This window comes from Oncorhynchus keta, chromosome 35 (genome assembly GCF_023373465.1).
Source record: "Oncorhynchus keta strain PuntledgeMale-10-30-2019 chromosome 35, Oket_V2, whole genome shotgun sequence".
In the NCBI taxonomy this organism is placed as follows: domain Eukaryota; kingdom Metazoa; phylum Chordata; class Actinopteri; order Salmoniformes; family Salmonidae; genus Oncorhynchus; species Oncorhynchus keta.
The window spans coordinates 28,701,969-28,717,898 of record NC_068455.1 but is presented as its reverse complement, the minus strand read 5'-3'; the positions used below and the strand labels follow the sequence as shown (position 1 = coordinate 28,717,898).

The 15,930-nt window shown below is 41.8% G+C and overlaps 2 protein-coding genes across 2 annotated transcripts; one reads left to right on the top strand and one right to left on the bottom strand.

Annotated features, from left to right (window-relative positions):
• Positions 1-6,757: 6,757 nt before the first annotated feature.
• On the top strand, positions 6,758-11,861 carry LOC118369082 (ankyrin repeat and SOCS box protein 2-like). Its single transcript, XM_052495666.1, has 8 exons — positions 6,758-6,775; positions 7,204-7,315; positions 7,432-7,448; positions 7,560-7,853; positions 10,579-11,240; positions 11,375-11,384; positions 11,508-11,658; positions 11,725-11,861. The coding sequence occupies exons 1-8, from the start codon at positions 6,758-6,760 to the stop codon at positions 11,859-11,861; spliced, it is 1,401 nt and encodes a 466-aa protein (XP_052351626.1).
• Positions 11,860-14,522, bottom strand: LOC118368260 (protein FAM181A-like). Its single transcript, XM_035752227.2, has 2 exons — positions 14,167-14,522; positions 11,860-13,966 (listed from the first exon to the last, which is right to left on the bottom strand). The coding sequence occupies exon 2, from the start codon at positions 13,884-13,886 to the stop codon at positions 13,053-13,055; it is 834 nt and encodes a 277-aa protein (XP_035608120.1). The 5' UTR covers positions 13,887-13,966; positions 14,167-14,522; the 3' UTR covers positions 11,860-13,052.
• Positions 14,523-15,930: the final 1,408 nt, after the last annotated feature.

Sequence of the window (15,930 nt, the reverse complement as noted above, 5' to 3'; positions counted from 1 at the left end):
AACATATTTTAGATTCTTCAAAGCAGCCACCCTTTGCCTTGATGACAGCTTTGCACACTCTTGGCATTCCCTCAACCAGCTTCACCTGGAATGCTTTTCCAGCGGTCTTGAAGGAGTTCCCACATGTGCTGAGCACTTGTTGGCTGCTTTTCCTTCACTCTGCGGTCCAACTCATCCCAAACCATCTCAATTGGGTTGAGGCTGGGTTATTCTGCAGGCCAGGTCATCTGATGCAGCACTCCTTCACTCTCCTTATTGGTCAAATAGCCCTTACACATCCTGGAGGTCTGTTTTGGGTCATTGTCCTGTTGAAAAAACATTTATAGTCCCACTAGTGCAAACCAGATGGGATGGCATATCACTGCAGTATGCTGTGATAGCCATGCTGGTTAAATGTGTCTTGAATTCTAAATAAATCACAGACAGTGTCACCAGAAAATCTCCTCCATGCTTCATGGTGGGAACCACACATGCAGAAATCTGTTTACTTACTCTGCGTCTCACAAAGACACGAAGGTTGGACTCATCAGACCAAAGTACAGATTTCCAACGGTCTAATATCCATTGCTCATGTTTCATGGCCCAAGCAAGTCTCTTCTTCTTATTGGTGTCCTTTAGAAGGGGTTTCTATGCAGCAATTTGACCATGAAGGACTGATTCACGCAGTCTCCTCTGAACAGTTGATGTGTCTGTTACTTGAACGCTGTGAGGTGCAGTTCACTCTAATGAACTTATCTTCTGCAGCAGAGGTAATTCTGGGTCTTCCTTTCCTGTGGCGGTCCTCATGAGAGTCAATTTGTTTTTTGTGACTGCACTTGAAGAAACATTCAAAGTTCTTGACATTTCCGCATTGACTGACCTTCATGTCTTAAACTGTCTTGGACTGTCTTTTCTCTTTGCTTGTTCTTGCCATAATATGAACTTGGTGTTTTACCAAATAGGGCTATCTTCTGTATACCACCCATACCTTGTCACAACACAACTGATTGGCTCAAACGCATTAAGAAGGAAAGACATTCCAGAAATTAACTTTTAACAAGGCACACCTGTTAATTGAAATGCATTCCAGGTGACCTCATGAAGCTGGTTGAGATAATGCCAAGAGTGTGCTAGCTGTCATCAAGCTGGCTACTTTAAAGAATCTCAAATATAAAATGGCTACTTTAAAGAATCTCAAATATAACATATATTTTGGTTATTCTAACACCTTTCTGGTTACGACATGATTCCATATGTGTTATTTCATCGTTTTAATGTCTTCACTATTATTCTACAGTGTAGAAAATAGTAAAAATAAAGAAAAACCCTGGAATTAGTAGGTGTGTCCAAACTTTTGACCGGTACTATATATAGATATCTGCATGCATGGTCAATAACTGTAAGGTATCCAGCCTCTTGATCGGTGCCAGCATTTTTCTTGATTCTATATTGACTTCAGATAGTTTTCCAGATGAGTTTTCCAGATGAGACCAGGATCTAGTTCATCAACCTAGCCTCAGAGCATTTCATATTATTCTGTATGTAAATACGAGACACTCCATTTAGTATGATATGTTACATTTTGTATGGTATGTATTAATTTGTGGGTGTCCATTACCCATTTCGTATTATATGTTACGAATTTGCAAAACGTACAATATGTTACAAATGTGCCAAATCAAATGTTATTTGTCACATACACATGTTTAGCAGATGTTATTGCGGGTGTAATGAAATGCTTGTGTTTCTAGGTCCAACAGTGCAGTAATATGTAACAATACACATAATCTAAGGTAAAATAATGGAATTAAGAACATATACATTTTTGGATGAGCAATGTCAGAGTGGCATAGACTAAGATACAGTAGAATAGTATAGAATACAGTATATACATATGAGATGAGTAATGCAAAATATGTAAACATTATTAAAGTGGCCAGTGATTTCAAGTATATGTATATAGGGCAGCAGCCTCTAATGTGCTAGTGATGGCTATATATATATATATATATACACTGCTCAAAAAAATAATGGGAGCACTAAAATAACACATCCTAGATCTGAATGAATGAAATATTCTTATTAAATACTTTTTTCTTTACATAGTTGAATGTGCTGACAACAAAATCACACAAAAATTATCAATGGAAATCAAATTTATCAACCCATGGAGGTCTAGATTTGGAGTCACACTCAAAATTAAAGTGGAAAACCACACTACAGGCTGATCCAACTTTGATGTAATGTCCTTAAAACAAGTCAAAATGAGGCTCAGTAGTGTGTGTGGCCTCCACGTGCCTGTATGACCTCCCTACAACGCCTGGGCATTCTCCTGATGAGGTGGCGGAGGGATCTCCTCCCAGACCTGGACTAAAGCATCCGCCAACTCCTGGACAGTCTGTGGTGCAACGTGGCATGGTGAATGGAGCGAGACATGATGTCCCAGATGTGCTCAATTGGATTCAGGTCTGGGGAACGGGCGGGCCAGTCCATAGCATCAATGCCTTCCTCTTGCAGGAACTGCTGGCACACTCCAGCCACATGAGGTCTAGCATTGTCTTGCATTAGGAGGAACCCAGGGCCAACCGCACCAGCATATGGTCTCAGAAGGGGTCTGAGGATCTCATCTCGGTACCTAATGGCAGTCAGACTACCTCTGGCGAGCACATGGAGGGCTGTGCGACCCCCCAAAGAAATGCCACACCACACCATGACTGACCCACCGCCAAACCGGTCATGCTGGAGGATGTTGCAGGTAGCAGAATGTTCTCCACGGCGTCTCCAGACTGTCACGTCTGTCACGTGCTCAGTGTGAACCTGCTTTCATCTGTGAAGAACACAGGGAGCCAGTGGCGAATTTGCCAATCTTGATGTTCTCTGGCAAATGCCAAACGTCCTGCACGGTGTTGGGCTGTAAGCACAACCCCCACCTGTGGACTTCGGGCCCTCATACCACCCTCATGGAGTCTGTTTCTGACCGTTTGAGCAGACACATGCACATTTGTGGCCTGCTGGAGGTCATTTTGCAGGGCTCTGGCAGTGCTCCTCCTGCTCCTCCTTGCACAAAGGCGAAGGTAGCGGTCCTGCTGCTGGGTTGTTGCCCTCCTACGGCCTCCTCCACATCTCCTGATGTACTGGCCTGTCTCCTGGTAGCGCCTCCATGCTCTGGACACTTCTCTGACAGACACAGCAAACCTTCTTGCCACAGCTCGCATTGATGTGCCATCCTGGATGAGCTGCACTACCTGAGCCACTTGTGTGGTGTTGTAGACTCCGTCTCATGCTACCACTAGAGTGAAAGCACCGCCAGCATTCAAAAGTGACCAAAACATCAGCCAGGAAGCATAGGAACTGAGTAGTGGTCTGTGGTTATCACTTGCAGAACCACTCCTTTATTGGGGGTGTCTTGCTAATTGCCTATAATTTCCACCTGTTGTCTATTCCATTTGCACAACAGAAGGTGAAATTTATTGTCAATCTGTGTTGCTTCCTAAGTGGACAGTTTGATTTCACAGAAGTGTGATTTACTTGGAGTTACATTGTGTTGTGTTTTTTGTAGTATGTATGTGTGTATATATATATAAATAAATATATATATATATATAATTTTACCTTTAAGTCAGTTAAGAACAAATTCTTATTTTCAATGATGGCCTAGGAACAGTGGGTTAACTGCCTTGTTCAGGGGCAGAACGACAGATTTGTACCTTGTCAGCTCTGGGATTTGGTACAGCAACCTTTTGTTTTTTAGTCCAACACTCTATGTACAATATGTTACGAATTTGATAAAAGTATAATATGTTACGAGTTCTAGCTAGGTGTCTAATGTTAGCTAGCTGGCTAACGTTAGCTAGGCTAGTGGTTACGGTTAGGATTCGGGGAAGGGTTAGCTAAAAGGGTTAGGGTTAGATTAGCTAACATGCTAAGTAGTTGCAAAATAGCTAAAAAGTAGTAAGTAGTTAAAGTTGCTAATTACCTAAAATGCTAAGTTGTAAGTGATGAGATTCAAACTCGCAACCTTTGTGTTGCTAGACATTATCATTATATACCCACCCATCTAACACAAAAAGTTGCTAATTACCTAAAGTGCTAAAGTTGTCTGTGATGAGATTCAAACTGTCAACCTTTTGGGTTGCTGGACATTCGCATTATACACCCGTCCATCCATCCCGACCAACCACCCTTCTTTCATTTTTGCTTTAAGTAACTATCTGTCTTATGTAACCATACCAAAGGTATGTTTTGGGATTCATGTTTACTGTGTTAAGTCTAGTCTGTGAGACCAGGCTGAGTTCATTTGACACCAAAAATGAAATATTTTATTACAGCCAAGTCAGTAGGCTACAGTTTCAATTTAACAAAGTATCAACTGAATACCACTTTGGTTTGCAATGGGTAGTTTATAATCTACACCGCAACCATTTCCAACAGTGTCTGTCAACAACTGATGCTCTGCAATTTTCAGAAAATATAATTGAGCAAGTTGCTAAACCTGTTTTAAGGAGATTTGTTGATACATCAGAAAGGCAGTAATTATTACGTTTAAAACTTAAAGCCAGGATTTTCTCACTCATCAGAAGTAACCATTGTGCTGGTTACAGTGGTGGTGTCATGTTTTAAGATGTAATGGTATGAAATTGAATCTTGACCAGACCAAGACACATTTACTAGACTGTGAAAACTTGACAGTTAGACAGGAAATAGCCATCAGTACCAATGAACCCACAGCCTTAACCAGTATTATTGTCTAATAACAGATATTGGAGATATGCTTTGGGGTGCTCTGAAGTAGGAATGTTATTCTGAGACTGTCAGAGAGAGCTTTGGGAATTCAAAGATGGAGAAACAGGGACTGTATTTCAAGCTGTTGTGTGTGTGATTGTAATACTCCTTCATAACCTCTAATAAGAGCAGTGGAATCAAGTGGAACCAAACAAAGCTAAACATGCATCACCACTGCTGGGGCTACTTGCTCCCTAGTCTGGCAGCACAGATTGCTGTTCTCTCTCCCAACAGAAGTGCCTGGCTCTTAGGTTACTCCACATGTGGAAAACCTATGACTGTGTACATGATTTGTTTCAGGATTTAACATTTTCTGCCTTTGATTTTGCATGCCACCTCTTTCATGAATCAAGGTGATGCAGCTCAATTTTGTTGTGCGCTCTCATTTCGCCCCTTCTTACTTCATGACTGCAGGATTTTAAAGGGAAATTCTTAATTCTATGTTTGAGGAGAGGTATATTTTGTTTTATGATGAATTCATTCATGCTTTCAACTTCCATCTAGGTCCCTGTGTTGCAACTCCAGGACCAACACTGGGCTATGAGGACAACAGGGAAGGGCTGGATAACCTAGTTGTTTAGGGCAATATAGTGACCACCAATGTGACCTTCCCAGACAGCCTGTCCATAACACTATGCCAGAGACTAAATATTGAAGATAACGCAGACATATCTAACCATCAGACTCTGCCTACAATCCCCTCATCCATCAAGATGTTAGTCCTTACAAAGAAGATATGTCCTGTATGTATTCTTATTCCCTCTCTTCTCTAATTGAGTCTATTCTACTATCTCCAACATTCTGCAGGATCAAGTTAGTTTAACTTAATTTTATTTAATATAGTTTCAACCAAGATAATATAAATAAATACCTGAACCCCTATCACTCACTATATGGTGGGATATAAAGAAGCCATAGGCATCAAACTCTGAAGAGCATCATGTGGTAACAGGCAATAGGCACTTATACTCATATTGTTATGATTTCCATGCTGTTCAGCATTTTTTCACAGATGCTATATGGTAAAGAAGCAATAATTTGACTTTTTTCCAAATGGAGTTGGGTTAATCATTTTGTTCAAATAACCAGGGCCATTTTTTACATTTGAAAATTCCAGTCAAATTAATATAACACCTATTTTTAATGTACCAAAATATAAAAACACCTGCCTGTTTGCAAATGTCATAATAAAAACTAACGGGGTAATGGAGAACAGATGCCCAAAGGATCCTGATGCAATTTGCCTTTATCCTTGGGCGGAGGATACTGGAGTGCCTTCACATGTCAATACGGTCCTAAAATAATCTCAGAATGCACCGCTGAGCCCTGGCTATCCTCCCCCCGCTGCTGTCATTGCTCGACCGCTGCTCTGCCGCGTGTCTTCTACAACGCGTGTGGATGCGCGAAAATAATGATGAGATTTTTTTATTCTGAGTATCTATCGCAATTTTTTATGATGGGAACAAGAGCAACCCGTCTTTAGGTAAAGTATACAACGATGTTGTTCCCGAGTGGCGCAGCGGTTTAAGGCAATGCATCTCAGTGCTATCTCGTCACTAGACCCTGGTTCGATTCCAGGTTGTATCACAACCCGCCGTAATTGGGAGTCCCATAGGGCTGCGCACAATTGCCTCAACGTCGTCCGGGCTAGGGTTTGGCCGGTGGCCAGTCATTGTAAATAATAATTTGTTGTTAACTGACTTTCCTAGGTAAATGAAGGTTAAATATAAATATAAAAATGCGTTGATCGGCAACGGCAGAAAGACTTTATGTCAGAGTCAGCTGAGTGAGTATTTTGTTAATTGTGAAGCGCAGGGCAATCCCCGTGGACTGAATTAGTGGGGTCTGTTTCAGTCTATTAAACATTTATATTTTATATAATTAATTATAATATTTATTGATTTACAAGGACCCTACATTATTTCCATTATATCTAAACACTAGAAAATAAAATCACGGACTTGCTTACTCTTTATTTAAAAACATGAACAACTAGATGTATGAGAGAACTCAGGTATCACAAACCTGCATCAATTACATTCTGCATTGTCTCCAAGTCATTTGCCTTCCCTCTTCATTGTAGAGATGTAGATCCAACAGTGTTTGCCATCCAGAGAGGAGATGCTCAAGTTGTGAAAGAGCTGTCAGTGACTGCACCACTCAGCCTGACAAAAGAGAACAAATAAGGATTAATAACTTTGCATGAGGCTGAATATTGTGGCCAAGCTGAATATATCAAGGCACTGCTGAAAGGTACACATTGAAAGCTTAATTTTCATAGTCTTTAAATGCAAATCCTTGCCTTTGTTAATGGGGCTCAATTAAATTGGGGTTGAATTATAGACTGGATGTTAAAGCATGTTGAAGCATTTTGTTTATGTGTATATTATTTCCCCTCCAGCCCAACCAGGATTAGTTGACAAGCGCACCCTCTAAGAACAGGCTGCTCTCTGTCATTTTCCGTGCAACAACTGTCATGTGTGCAATGCCTCCCTACAGGCAGGGCCCGATCCTGACATCAGCAGCAAGAACAAAGAGACTCCCCTATACAAAGGTACAGCACCCTATGTGGCTATAGCATGTACGATAATGGCTTTGAGGAATATGTAGTACTGAAGCATGGTGTCTTCTGCCAGTCGGTCTAACCCAATGTTCTCTGATGCCTTCTAGCGTGTGAGTGGGAGAATGTGGAATTTTTTTTAATGTATTTTTATTTGACCTTTATTTAACCTTAACAATCACGGGCCTACTCTGGCAAAACCCTGACGACGCTGGGCCAATTGTGCTATACCCTATAGGACTTCCAATCACGGTCAGATGTGATTCAGCCTGGATTCAAACCAGGGACTGTAGTGTCACCTCTTGCACTGAGATGTAGTGCCTTAGACCACTGCGCCACTCGGGAGCCCCAAATAGTGAGCCTCATCCTGTCATTCGGTGCCACAGTGAACCAGAGGTGTAACCGGGGCTGGACAGCCCTCCACGAGGCAGTGTGCAGGGACAACATAGAGATTTGGTATTTTAGGTATTTTATTAGGATCCCCATTAGCTGTTGCAAAAGCAGCAGCTACTCTTCCTGGGGTCCACGTGAAACATGACATAATTACAGAACATCAATAGACAAGAACAGCTCAAGGACACAGCTACATAATTTTTTTTAAGGCACACGGAGGCCTACATATCAATGCATACACACAAACTATCTAGGTCAAATAGGGGAGAGGCGTTGTGCCGTGAGGTGTTGCTTTATCTTCTTTTTTTTAAACCAGGTTTGCTGTTTATTTGAACAATATGAGATGGAAGGAAGTTCCACGCAATAAGGGCTCTATATAATACTGTATGCCTTCTTGAATTTGTTCTGGATTTGGGGACTGTGAAAATACCCATGGTGGCATGTATGGTGGGATAAGTGTGTGTGTCAGAGCTGTGTGTAAGTTGACTTTGCAAACAATTTGGGATTTCCAACACATTAATGTTTCTTATAAAAAGAAGTGATGCAGTCAGTCTCTCCTCAACTCTTAGCCAAGAGAGACTGGCATGCATAGTATTTATATCAGCCCTCTGATTACAAAACGTGACACTCTGTTCTGTGCCAGCTGCAGCTAACTCCTTGCAGCACTGGACCATGACTGGACAATAATCAAGATTAGAGCCTGGAGAACTTGCTGTTTGGAGTGTAGTGTCAAAAAAGCAAAGCAAGTCTTTATTACGGACAGACATCTCCATCTTTACAACCATTTAATCTATATGTTTTGAGCATGACAGGTTACAATCTAAGATAATGCCAAGTAATTGAATCTCTAAACTTGTTCAATAGCCACATCATTCATTACCAGATTCAGCTGAGGTCCAGAACTTAAGGAATGATTTGTACCAAATGCAATGCTCTTAGTTTTAGAGATGTTCAGGATCAGTATATTACTGTCAACCCATTTCAAAACAGACTCTAGTCTTTATGGGTTTCAGTTACTTCATTAGCTGTGGTTGCTGATGTGTACAGTCCCTTGTGAAAGTATTCACCCCCTTCCTATTTTGTTTTCTTACAACCTGGAATTAAAATATATTTTTAGGGGTTTGTATCATTTGATTTACACAACATGCCTACCACTTTGAAGATGCAAAATATGTTTTATTGTGAAAAAAAACAAGAAATACGTTTTTTTTTTAATGGAAAACTTGAGCGTGCATAACTATTCACCTCCCCAAAGACAATACATTGTAGAGCCACCTTTTGCAGCAATTACAGTCTCAAGTCTCTTGGGGTATGTCTCTGTAAGCTTGGCCCATCTAGCCACTGAGATTTTTGCCCATTCATCAAGACAAAACTGCTCCAGCTCCTTCAAGTCGGATGCGTTCCGCTGGTGTACAGCAATCTTTTAGTCATACCACAGATCCTCAATTGGATTGAGGTCTGGGCTTTGACTAGGCCATTCCAAGACATTTAAATGTTTTCCCTTAAACCACTTGAGTGTTGCTTTAGCAGTATGCTTAGGGTCATTGTCCTTCTGGAATGTGAACCTCCGTCCCAGTCTCAAATCTCTGGAAGACTGAAACAGGCTTCCCTCAAGAATATCCCTGTATTTAGCGCCATCCATCATTCCTTCAATTCATTCCTTCAATTCTGTTTCCCAGTCCCTGCTGATGAAAAACATCCCCACAGTGAAGCATGGTGGGGGCAGCATCATCATGCTGTGGGGATGGTGTTCTCAGGGTGATAAGAGATGTTAGGTTTGCGCCAGACATAGCATTTTGCTTGATGGCCCCCCAAAAAATGTTTAGTCTCATCTGACCAGAGTACCTTCTTCCATATGTTTGGGGACTTTCCCACACGCCGTTTGGAGAACACCAAAATTGTTTGCTTATTTCTTTCATTAAGCAATGGCTTTTTCTGGACACTCTTCCGTAAAGCCAAGCTCTGTGGAGTGTACGGCTTAAAGTGGTCCTATGGACAGATACTCCAATCTCTGCTGTGGAGCTTTGCAGCTCATTCAGGGTTATTTTGGTATCTTTGTTGCCTCTCTGATTAATGCCCTCCTTGCCTGGTCCGTGAGTTTTGATCGGTTTAATGGTGCTCCATGGGATGTTCAAAGTTTTTAAAATATTTATAACCCAACCCTGATCTGTACTTCTCCACAACTTTGTCCCTGACCTGTTTGGAGAGCTCATTGGTCTTCATGGTGCAGCTTGCTTGGTGGTGTCACAGACTCTGGGGCCTTTCAGAACAGGTGTATATATACTCAGATCATGTGACACTTAGATTGCACACAGGTGGACTTTATTTAGCTAATTATGTGACTTCTGAAGGTAATTGGTTGCACCAGATCTTATTTAGGGGCTTCATAGCAAAGGGGGTGAATACATATGCATGCACCACTTTTATTTATTTTTTGAAATTTTTAGACATTTTTGTTCACAAATTTGGACTATTTTAAGTAGGTTCATTACATGAAATCCAAATAAAAATCCATTTAAATTACAGGTTGTAATGCAACAAAATAGGAAAAACGCCAAAGGGGATGAATACTTTTGCAAGGCACTGTATATGGTTGAAACATCAGCATACATGGACACACAAAAGAATAGCTGGTTAGGGCAGGAGCCATCATTAATCCTCCCAATACCTACAGCACTCATAGTAGCAGCCCAGCAAGGACGCGTAGAGGCCATACGATACCTCATTAGAGAAGGTAGGTTACAGTGTGTGCAATGCTGTAACAGATGACATGGTTGGCCTTATAGTACATATGTCTTTTTACTGTAGTCACACAGACTGGTGATACATTCATTCTTATTAGACACTTTTAGTTTTCTCCAAAGTCACTTTTTCCTCAGGTGCTGACATCAACATGCAGACGTGACAGTGCTACAGCCCTGTATGAGGCCAGTAAAAATTGCCACTGGGAGATAGTGGAGCTGCAATTCTCTCCCAACACAGACGCCAACAAACCCACCAAGACAGGACTCCTACCTCTACATGTTGCTGCTCCGTATGGACACCATGAGAATGTACGAGTGCACTGTGTTTCTCCTGTCGTGTCTCTTGTATTACTCTTATGTACAGTACTAATGTCCCCTTGTTCCAGTATTGTGTACATGCTTGTCCCAGTCACCAGTCGGGCCAGAGTTCGCCACAACATGATCAGCCCCCTCCACCTGGCTACAGAGCACAACCGGGACATGGCCACAGCCATATTGCTCAAGAAAGGTGCCAATGTCAATGCCACACTATCCCACAATCGCTCCCTGCAGTATTCGGATCACTGCATCACAGCACTCTACTTTTCCATTTCCAATGGAAGCACTATTGCTGCCATTCTACTAGCAGCTGTAAGACGGGGTTGTGCCAGGACTGTCTCCTTACTGCTGGAGCATGGGGCTGATAACACCAGCATTCCATTCTGTCCTACCACCTTTCCTGGTGCTATCATACTCTGTATGAATAACCTACCTCTTCTCAAGTTTGCTTTTGGTCAATGGCTGTGATATCTGGGCCTACTTCAGATGTGCATATGGTTGCAGCCCACACCCAGCCCAGGACAGCAGTCATCGACATCAACAATGTACTGCCTACCAATGACATGCCTCTTTTAACCTGCACATGACTTGTTGCCAGCAAAGTACAGGTAAGGCAAAGTAGGCTCCTATTGTGATCATGATTATTCTGGGAACTTGATAAATAGCCTTTTTGGGGGAGGGGGGCACGATGCTCATTATCTTTTCTTTCTGTTCATTCTTATATCCCTTAGTTTTGTGAGTTGATCTCATCAACTATGTGTAACTGGGCAGGGCCCATCGTAGACTTACTGCTGGACTACGTTGGTGATGTTCAACTGTGTGCCAGACTCACCGAGCTCCTGGATGGATGGCACGAATGGCCCAGCATCAAGACCAAGTCGTGTGAGTACATCAATGAACACAGACACACTCAAACAGCTGGGACAATCTAATACAGTGTTTCCTCAGTGTCAGCCCATCCACTGATGCACCTGTGCAGGCTAAGGATCCATGAGCAGATGGTTGTGTCCAGACTCAGGTCTCTGGACAGCCTACCCCTCCCAGAGACTGCTGCAGTACCTCAGCCTGACCAGACACAGCTTTGATGACTTCTGCCCTGATGGCAAATAAGGCTTGTCAGTGTTCCTGTGTGTTGTGCCTTATAGTATATTAAGTTACCAGTTTACAGGATTTTTAACACTGTATTTATGGGGTAGTGATGATTGTGCAAAATGTGTGTAATGGAGAATATGTGTGTCATGTGCACGTGGAGTGTGTGTGTCGTGTGCACATACAGTGGATGTGAGCTGCAGGTCTGTGTGGATGGGCTGACGAATGATGATAGATAAAGGCACAGCAGTTGATAGTCTCCTGAAGAAGTGCAGCATAACTGAGCTAAAATTAACTCAAGGTAAGCTTTTAAAATACCTGTCTTTCAGATGTTTAGGCCGAGTTGAACAAAGGGAGACAATCAATATGAGGCTTTATGAAGTGTGCTTGCTTGGATGGAATGTACTTGTTGATATTAAGCACTGATTTTGTCATATGTTTTGAAAGTGTGTTTTCAACAAACCTAGTGTAATGAGTGTATATTATTGTTGATTTGTTGTTGTAACATATTGTAAATGTCAGTGCTAAAAGGCTATTGAAAAAGGTGTTCGAACCAAAGAAAGAAATCTAAAGATCTACTGTTTATTTAAAAAATAAATGTAATTTCTCCATTTCACAAGTATTATTTACAAACAAAAAATATCAAGAAATAATGTGGGGAACTATCTGTCAGTCTGTGTTTTACTTTTTGTTGACAAACACAAGTGAACTACAAGTAATTTTGATCAATTCATTTTTAAACCAGTGTATTTAAGAGATATATACACCATGAGGTAATCAACACACCCGTATACCTCTCCTTTAGCATAGATTATCACGACGAATCAAAAAATGGACAACGTCAAATGTCACTCCATTCCTATATCAACATAAATTCCCTTCCATTTTAAAAATGAGAAAGATTGAAGTAGTCTACATTTTTCAGTTTGAGACGGTGCTATGATTTTATAATAATTCCTTATACGTTATGGAACCCAAGTGGTAAAGGTGCAAGTGTTCCAAGCAGAAATGTTTGGTATGAAATGTAAGACTACTTAAGTGCTTATTTATGACTACTCTTTAAAAAAAGAGAAATGCAAAGTTTGAAATAAAAAAGAAACGGCATATCGAACTAAACAAATTAATATTTACATCTTCATTATTGCTTAGGCAATTATTAAGCTATGATTATACGTCTGTAATTGTGTTTAAATGAACCCAAACACGTTGAAAATGGATGGCGGGACCGTGGGTTTAGTCGGTATGGGTTTGACCACGACATGCGTGTAGTTCTTATGTCGGTGTGTTATGTCGGGTGTTTCCGTTTCAGCCACTGTGGCTTTCCCCCAGAGTCCCACAGCCGATTGTGGAACAACTATGTGACTCTGAAAGACGTGGTGTCCGTGGTACTGAAACGGACAGAAACCGCACACATTGACGTTATGAGAGGCCACGTCCAGTTTGAGCGGTTCTATCTCAACAGAGCCACGTCTATTGGAGAGAAGCAAGCTCGGTGTTAGTTCCTCGTGAGCTTTTTTTATTTTTTCAACATCGTTGATTCCTATCACACCTTGGCTCTTTTTCCATCCATACTGCAAATAGTCTGTGTTGTTTTGGGCTAATCGGGGTTCCTCCCAAAACGATGCAGGGAGTTGACGTTTCCTCATGGGTACCTGTTCTTGCTTACTGTTATCACTGTCTACCGTTGGGGTTTTAGCCATCCTTGCGTTCTCTACGTCTCGCGCATACGAACCCCCCTTTTCATTGATGCGCGTCGTGCTCGGGTGAATTGTCTCCAATGAATACTCGCTGGACTTGTTCACCACATCTTTGGCGATGCTAGACTCCGTGGACCTGTGTGTGTGGCATCTGGGCATCCGAGCGTATTTCTGAGAAAAACGCTTGAGCTGTTTCTGCAGGTATTTCCTGTGGTCCACAGAGCGCCTGCAAGGGGCTGATTTGTCCAGAGCCGCCTTGATGTCACTGGATGCCAAGTTTACAAAGTTCAGTAACGTTTTCACCTCACTGTCTGTACTTGCCATGTTACAGTGTAAATATTTTAATCCATAGGCCTACCACCAAAAAAGTCCATGCAAATTATATTCTTCTTCATCTTTAAAATCTGAAAAAAATGAATAGCATCATAAGATATAAATATTTAAGAAAAATATTTAGAACTTTATACTCACATTATTTGTAGTTCATAAGGAATACCACAATAATCACACAATTACGCACAGGGCCTAATATAACAGGAATTACGCATAGCCTAACAACACGTAGGTTGCAAATTATCCATTCATAACCACAAATAAAACTTACCATGTCCCCTGTTGAGGATTCTCATTCCTGTCTCTCTCCCAGAAGTAGTCTGAGTGCTTCAACAAGTTGAATGAATATAAACTGCGTGTAGTGTTGGTGCTTTCCTTGAACCAATCAGCGACCTCAGTCCCCTCACAATGCACCCCAATCAGCCTCCGAGCCCCCGGTATTGAATTCTTTGCCATCGCAAATTGTTGTCACGGAGATCCTCCAAGAAAAGCGGCTAATAGATGCAATATTTCTGCCCGGTCTTCCGCGCGCTCATGGAACACCCTTACAATAGTTTATCCAAACTTCTAAATATGCCCCAAGAACTACCGTGCATGATTAGTCTGACATAGGCTGTTAATGGTATGGGTATGCTTCATCACTGCGAGACAATTTCAACTGTTATGATCTAGTCCCCCCTCCTCCAGAGTGCTGTCAGATGTAGGATTTGGTGGGAGTGGGGAGGGGGATCTAAAGAGCACATATCCATGGAAAGGGGGGTTGAGCGCTCAAGAATCTTGTCTTTCTATTTGCCCCCTCAATCGAGCGACACAAAAGCTGAATTACTCATTCAAACCTCGCGGGACAAAAGGAAAGGAGCTGGATAGCACTCCTGCATTTGTAGTCAAACATTTAGAGACTTAAATCGAGTCGTCATGAAGGAGAAAGAGTTAGACAAAGCCCATAGAATTGCCATCAGTAAACATTTTCCTGTGTCATATTAGTGGGTCTCCATGACTCCTTCTGGCCCGTGGACAATAGCACAAGTTTGCACACTCGAATACTGTCACCCTGCCAACGGCAACAAGTGCCAAAAACAGGACAATCCCCGGGGAAAGCAAGGGCTCTGCGGGGAAGGTTGCAATAGAAGAGGAAAAGGGGACCTGTGAAATGCTAATTTAGGTCCATCCCCTTATTGAAGAAAAAAAAGAGTACCTATCGTTCCATTGAACAACCACCTCTTGCATCAGTGTGGCATGAGATGTGAGGCAACCGTTTCCGCATGACCATAACCACAATACCGCTCTGCTGCCATCAGCCCTGACTGCAGAACATTTCATATTAATATTTTCTGACTTCTCAGAGTCAAATTAAAAGTTAATATATTGTAATGTTTGCACCTGCAATGTCTCTATAGGCATATCATATGTTATGACTAAAACTATACTAACTTGTTATTTCTCTCAGGATGTATAACCTCCATAATGTATCTTGACTAGTCCAGTGCCTGGTATGATGGGGTGATCTCTCATCTACTGCTCAGGCTGTTGGCCCTTGGAGAGGCAACAGGACCCTACTGTCCCCATCTCATCTTCATTCACCTCTCTGTTCCTCTCAAAGGGCCAATTAACAATTGTGCACCCCTCCCCTGCCCTGTCGCCCTACCCCTGTGCTTTTGAAGTGACTGAGAGAGAGAAAGGGGAAGTATAGTGGCACCAATAAACAATAAATCCCACTATGTGTCCCTGTCCTCATGCCAGTTTGAGTAAGATGGATGGAAGAGAGGTTTGTAAGCCATTTCAGATTGTATGTGATGTGTTATGGGACCCAGGGTAGATGATAGAATAATGAAGTGCTGAACCTCATCAGAAATATGACTGGAAAGGAAGCACTAATCAATTCAAAGTCAATCACTGTAAAACACTTGTTGCTCTTATCCTTGTGTAATAACAATTATTTCCGGTACTCTTGTAACTTTGTGTTGCTGTTATTAGACAGATCAGATTGTAATCACACACACACACCACAATCAGCGTAGTAACCACAACAACCTCC

Bases quoted from the DNA above. Each gene is read 5' to 3' on its own strand.
- LOC118369082 (XM_052495666.1), top strand. The intron at 7,854-10,578 runs ACATGACATAAT...TTTTCTCCAAAG, and splicing joins CTTCCTGGGGTCCACGTGAA to TCACTTTTTCCTCAGGTGCT. The intron at 11,659-11,724 runs GTGAGTACATCA...GTGTTTCCTCAG, and splicing joins CAGCATCAAGACCAAGTCGT to TGTCAGCCCATCCACTGATG.
- LOC118368260 (XM_035752227.2), bottom strand. From the start codon at position 13,886: ATGGCAAGTACAGACAGTGAGGTGAAAACGTTACTGAACTTTGTAAAC.